Below are 7,180 nucleotides of genomic sequence, written 5' to 3'. Positions count from 1 at the left end.
TCTTAGTGAACTGTCCTGCTGCTAGCACTAGTGCCTGATGAACTTTGGAACTCCTAAGGGAAGTCAACCAACAAGGACTTGCAATTGTTTTTTGGTTACGTATCACCTGCCAGATCTACGTCAGGAGTATGCTTTGAGCCAGATCGTAATTGTATAGATCAATTTGTACAAAAAGGAAAATGAACTGCAGAATTTCATATGTAGACTTTCATTCATACAAATTAGTACAGCTCATTTGGAATTATTTGTTGTTGTTGGCTGGATTTGCTGCAGTACAGGCAGGTTAGTTTGTTTCCTTGTGTTTTTATATCAAAAGGATTGTGCAGTTGAAAATCGCTTTATACTTACATGGAACTAATTTAACCTCGTAAATAATAAGCTGCATGCAAGAAAAGGTGTATTCATGTGCGATAAAAAATATGTTAATCAAAATTATAACTTAAATTAGCAGTAGCTTCATAATTTCTCATTTTAATTTCAGTATTTCCCCTCTTCATTTTAAAAATTGTAAAAACTATTTCTGTACTATTAATTCCAGATTAATCCTTTCATGTGACTTATGTAAGGATAATTAGATGATGACAGCTAATTCGGAACTTAAATGGAAACCTTTCTCTATAAGATGCTGTATTGGATCACTGGGTAGTTTAGATTCCGAGAAAGGGACATAACCAAATTAAAAAGACTACTGTTGAATTAAAATTAGTAATTTTATTTTATATCTTACATGCATAGCTGTCAACTTCCCCTCTTTAATTCTTTGTTTCTAAGGGGGGGAATTAAATTTATATCTCCTAACTCTTGCTAAACTGAGAGACTCAAAATTTTTCTTACATTTCCCAGTAGTCCACTAAATCTCTTAATTCTTCAGTTTTTAGTCTTCACTAAGGAACGTATTAGTCAGCAACAATGGAATTTATTGCATTATTCCATCCTCATCTGAAGTGACTTTTGAGATAATTTTTCTTATAAATTTTATTTGATGGCAATTCTCTCAATCCGGTTTTGACAGTTTCAAATTTTATATGAAGATGCAAACCAGTTAATATTTATATTTAATTTTTGTACAAGATGCATTAAGTTTTTCTTTACAGTAATATACGTGTTTATTATCAATATTGTTTTCATGTTTAAAAGTGCTTTGTTCAGCTTTCCTTCACTACTCCATATATATTTTACCATGGTTTCACCTAACAGCTGTTTTTCCTGCTTTTATACATCAAGGTTGGTAGCTATGTATATGCCAATGATCTGACAAAGCAACTTACTGCAGTCACTGGGTCGTCGAGTGCACCGAAAGAGTGTCGTAGTATATCGCGATTAGTGCAATGTCGGAAGAGCGTTTTGAGCTCCAGGAACGACTGAACCGAACAGTCGGGAGCTGTGCTCGTGTGTTGTCGAGTGCATCGTGAGTTGTAGCGTGGAGTGTCTCGAGTGTACGTGGAGTTCCGAGAACGACCAAGCAGAGTCGGGAGCTGTACTCCGGAAAGCGGAGGCGTGTTCTTTGCAGGAAGCTGTCTGCACCGTGATAGCCTGATAACCTGAAGGCTGTGTCGCTGATCGTGACAGCGTGTTAATAGTAATTCATCATCGACTGTAAAACGTGTTTTGGAACTGTCCTGACAATACTGGTAAATAAAGTGTATTTCGATACTTCATCAAGCGTCGTTATTCACTCCAAATCTACGAACCCCGTACGAACGTGAAGGAAGGATATAACGTAACACCTGGCGTCAGAAAAGAAAAATGCAACAATAGCTTACCTTTATTAATATAAACAACTTTAAATTTCAAAAGTTATTCGTCGCACATCATGATTTCTATCGTGAACAATAAAAAATTGCAATAATTAAACTGCACATATAAAAAAGGTCTATATTTATGGCATTTGCTTTGTGGTTTCAGGGCGGCGCGACCACTGCTCCACTAGAGGATTTTAACACAATCCTTTGTCTTTGAAACCACAGAATTATTTTATTACTAAACAATACATGCACCTGCCCAGTGAAAAGTCTTTCTTTTCCAGAGATCTTTATGTGATCTCACCACACTTGCTTCCCAAGCTAGTATGGTGATTTTATAAATTATTTGGTATGGTTTAAATTTTAGGTAAATATACTTTGCCATAATTAAAAATAGAAATCGTGTAAAAGTTTTATTCAAATTAAAAATATTTTGGAACGAAATGCGAATAAAATAAATATTAATGGGAAACGAATGATCCGTACCAAAGCCAAAAAGACCACGCCCCCTTCCATTAACATAAAACCCACAAATTTCATGTGCCAGATGAAAAGAAACGCTGGACATATACCAGTGAAATTTAGAAGATCCAGGCAGTGTACATTTTGTAGCACAAGGAAAAAACCTCGTAGAACAAGATTCATATGCGAAATGTGCAATGTGGGTCTATGCAAAAAGAGAAAACAGGCTTTAAACAGTGTCACAAAATATTTGTTCTTTGAAATTAAAAACAAACAAAAAACCACTGAGTTTTTTTATCCTTAATTTACCGAGCTTTTCATCCATTTATCCGAACGTCCTTATTATGTATGTTTTTATATTTTCATTGCTATAGAAAAATTACATAAATGTTTATTTTAAATTTTTAGACGATTTACTTTGTAAAATAATGTAAAAAATTTACATATAATGCACCTCATACATACATTATTTTAAAATTCGCAAATTTTGTCATTTATTGGAAACGTTTTTCCTACTACCTCAGTAAGTTTCAAAGTCCTAGACTCGCGCTGGTTTCACAGTGCGACCACCACCCACAGAACAATGGGCAAGAGTAGATTTTTTTAAATTCATATATTACTTGTCTCTAGGATCATAATATTCAATTTCTAGAGTTTTTAGTTAGAAAAATTATAAAAATAATATAGCGCGCGTGAAAGGGATATACCCTCCTCTCTCAAGCAATTTAAGATTAAACGTACAATGCTTTCAATAACCATCTGTAGATTCTGAAAACCAGAGTGAACATTTACTTTCAAGATCTTTCAGCTAATGAATTACTGTACTCAACGAAAAATTTCTCAAGCCCAATGTTTCGCTCTCCGCTGAATATAATTCAAATAATAAATTATTTGACTAATATTATTAATAAATATTCAATTAAGAGTTATGCGAGAACATGGAAAGATCATTCCATGTTTTTTCAGAGAGCGTTAAGGCTATCTTTCAAATTTTCCCTCAGTTACCAGTTTTGAACCATTCTACTCGTACATTAAATCTTTACTGAGCTGATACTCCTTTGAGATAATTTATAGAACTTAACCATAGAAAAAGAATGTGTTCAAATTATATTTTTTGAATAATCTCATTGTATATTAGGTGAGCATTTCATTTAATAAGTTGAAATTCAGCACAACTAATTTTAAACAATCTTTAAATATTATGAATAATGTGTTGTTTTCTACAACAGATTCGTTAAAATAAATTTTGTTTCTTCTCTTTCTTTAATTCTTACATTATGACGGTTCTTTTTGAATATTTCAATATTATTTCGTGCATCACATAGGATTAGTTATTTCATTGAGAGGAGGATGGCATAACTGAAAGTTAAAGAAAATCTCGAGGGATAAATCGCAAAATTCGGGGAATATTTCCAGCCAAGAATTTTCACTTACTCAAATTTATAGTGAAAACTGTAGAGAAGACTACATTTCTTTTATCATTTAATATTCTGATGGTAGATCAGTTCCCTCGCCATGTAATCGAAAGTATCAATTAGCAAAGTTGGAAATTCGGAGATTTAATGGAGATTATGAGACTGACGCGCTGCCTACTGCGCTACCAAGGCCTGATATTAAATCCTTTTAGAAGTCAGTTTTTCAGGATTCATGAGGATGAAGAGCTACCAGCTGAAGATAAGTTCCAGTATTTGATTCAGGCGATTACTCCTGGGTCTCATGCTGCCAGTTTAATACTTTCGTCCTATGCCTAATTACTGAAAGTACGATTTGTTAGTACAAGTGTATGTTCGTGAATTATTTAACAATGATAATGAAAATACTCTAAACTGTAGGAAATGTATAGAATTGGTTACTTTATGCGATCAACTGAATCACATGTAAGAGGTTCAGCTACGATAAGGAGATCTATAGAACGAAAGATCTTTTTTGTCTTCCTGAAGATGTTTTGAGAGCTTGGGAAGTATATCGAAATAACAGCTACGATGTTCTTGAAAACAAGGATTCCTTGAGATACTCATGAAAGTTTTAGTTGATGCTGAGGACGTGTTAAATTTGGCTCGATCAGGTTTCGGAATTCAAGGTTAAAAAGGAAGTTGATACTTCAAGAAATAGCACCCCTTCTCCTTCAGATCTTATTTCGTCCACTAAACGTATTTTTTGTGATAGTCCACATTTTAGTAAAGACTGTAGAAAGGCTTCAGTGATGACTCTCGAGAGAAAATCTCAAGTTATACGCAAAAGATGCTGCTTACCTTGGCTTAAAGTAGGACACATTGAAACATTGTAGAAGTACCGTTCGGTGCGCAATATGAGAACAATAACATTAAGCTCTGCTTTGTCTAGATTGGAAGAAAGGTTCCAACGAATTCAGTTTTCAAGCAAATTCTGCAGAAAGCAAGTGTACTACGTTATTTACAGGAGAATCCTCTTTACGGAAAATTTGTTTAAAACAGTTTGCTGTAAAGGAAGCCCATCTGCAGAGCGCGCTGTGATCACTCACACAACGCCGACAATACATAAAAAAGTATTTAATAATAAACTTCTAATTTTAGAACTTAAAATTTGTGAAATAACATTTACAGACGTTGGGCAATGAAACACTACCACCAATGCGAGTTCTCCTTAGCGCGTATATTTTAACTAGTAGTATTCAGGTATTATCATCGAGAGTTTCAGCTTAGTGTCCTTGTTTGGCTGGATCATGCTTCATGCAATTGCTGATACTAAAAAGCGGAATGTAGCGTTCTCACAGATACTTTCACTTAACAATTCGAGAGATGGCTCCACCTGTCAAATTAGGTTCTCGTAGTGAAGGGACGTCAGTGATCACTCGGACCTTTGCTCGGACTTCTCATTAGGAAACTGCACGCGACGATGGTATGAACTGTGTTCCGAGCTCTACTTTGATCTTTGTAATGTATTTTTGATTGTAATTTTAGTACTTAATATATTTTTTGTTATAGTTGAAATGTTTACTCTTATTTACCTTAATTATATTATGCAATAAGCACACAACCACCAAAGGAATTTTCAATAATTGGGAATATATATAACTTTTTATTTTCGTGGTCAGTTACTGATTAAAGATATCTCCACGTATTTTAGCTTCAGAATTTTCTGTTTTTTGTCCCATACAACAGAATGAATCACTTAACAATTAGAAACCGGATCTTCCTCCATGTTGCTAATATACAGTGTCAACAAAACACGTGCTGAAAATTTCAGGTCTCTTGTTAGCCAAAGCTTTGAATTTGCTCGGTTGGTTGAAATCTTTCATCTTTTGGGTTTACGTCAAACATGTCAAATTTCTCTATTGACAAGTTCTCATTCTATTTGTGTTAGCGGAGCCATCAAGTTCGCATACATTTCTTGGGCTCAAATATCAGCTAGTGCAAACAATTTTAAAGCGCTGAAATGATTTATAGCATTAGTCTCTGCTTAGTCGATCTAGCCACTTAATAGGTAAGCCAAGGGGTTTCAGCCTAAGGTTAAAGATGCCTTTTCAGGGGAGTTTTTAACACCCGTTCACTCTTGGGAAGAAGCCAAAAAACCGTGAACCCAACCTGTTCGCATGGTCTCGAAACCATATTGACCTATCAGTATTCAGCGGTGTTAATTCCTCGGTGGCTGTTGAATCCAATCAGTTGGATTATTCTGATACTTAAATAGTGAATGAAAGCATTTCAAAGCGAGCAAAATTGTTTGAATCCTTCGTGCCAAAAGACTTATTTTAAAGTGCACTGCTAGATGAATTGAAATGTGCACTGCTATTGAAAGCCTTGTTGAAAGTAAATTAGTACACATTTTCAGCTATATTTTGAACACAATCAAATCACCATGGTAACATCATAGTGTTATCAGGAAAGATTTCCATATGATCCTTTGTGTCTAATGTTACTCCAGTAATTTTGCATTTAGAATTTGTGTAGCAGTGCATTTATATGTATTTAAAATTATCAAAAAATACAAATCATGAGATTTAATGAGAAGGAAATAGCCTCAGTTGCAAACAGACCGGGTGATAAAGAAGGCAGATTATTTTATAAAGGGCCGGGTTTCAGAGAAGGTAACTGCTGCATTTTAAAATTTTTGTTTCGTTTATAGATGTTGCTAGAATGTTATCAAGATACAGTCGCTCAAACAATTGAGGATACACCTTACTTTCACTTGATAAATCCAAGTTTCAATGGAAATAACACATTAACTAGAAGAGAAAACGTATTTATATTTTCATATGTAACAAAAGGATTAATTTACAGTAAAAATAACGAAAATCAACAAAAAAATATCTAAAATTAAAAATTTCACTAGTATTTGAAATAAACATAGGCAGATCTTTACCTCAAAAAATTAAGGATACAACAATGAAATTTTTGTGATATATCACATATAAAGACTGTGTCAATGTTTGGTTGCATGTCCTTTGGCTTTTATAATGTCCTCCAAACGTCTTGGTACTGATTCGACCAATTTTTTGGTGATATCTGAAGATATTTTATCCCATTCTTCTTGTAACACTTGCTTTAAATGGGCTTAGTTCCTAATTTGGTGTTTTTGGACCACTGTTTTGAGTGTGGCCCACAAATTTTCTATGACATTGATATCAGGAGACTGTGGTGGTGTTTTCAATTGCTGTTTACAATGAAAAAGACACCACATTTTGACATTATGTGCCATGTGTTTGGGGTCGTTGTCATGCTGGAATATAAACTTTCCATCTAAAACCAATTTTTGTTGCACTTTCTTTAAGATTGTTGTGGAATATATCTATATAAAGCTTATGATCTATTATGCCATCTATAAAAACTAAATTTCTTACCTCATTTGAAGCCATACAACCCCAAACCATGACGGAGCCACCACCATGTTTAACTGTAGGACGTAAATTTTTTGGATCCAAAGCGGAGTTCTGCTTTCTCCAAACGGTGTGACGACCATCACTTCCAAAAATGTTGAATTTACTTTCATCACTAAAT

At 34.3% G+C, this 7,180-nt stretch overlaps 1 protein-coding gene across 1 annotated transcript in view; it reads left to right on the top strand.

The window, feature by feature from the left end:
• Positions 1-5,936: 5,936 nt before the first annotated feature.
• LOC118188096 (pleckstrin homology domain-containing family J member 1-like) overlaps positions 5,937-7,180 on the top strand; it is a 42,135-nt gene continuing 40,891 nt past the window's right edge. Inside the window, exon 1 of the mRNA XM_035358445.2 lies at positions 5,937-6,270. Coding sequence (XP_035214336.1) covers positions 6,177-6,270 — 94 coding nt within the window. The 5' untranslated portion in view covers positions 5,937-6,176. The remainder of the gene's footprint in view (positions 6,271-7,180) is intronic.

The sequence above is a fragment of the Stegodyphus dumicola genome, chromosome 6, assembly GCF_044657685.1.
Source record: "Stegodyphus dumicola isolate Sdum_Otavi_A_Nest chromosome 6, ASM4465768v1".
Lineage (NCBI taxonomy): Eukaryota > Metazoa > Arthropoda > Arachnida > Araneae > Eresidae > Stegodyphus > Stegodyphus dumicola.
The sequence above is the reverse complement of the archived record's forward strand: the minus strand, read 5'-3'. Positions and strand labels throughout refer to the sequence as shown.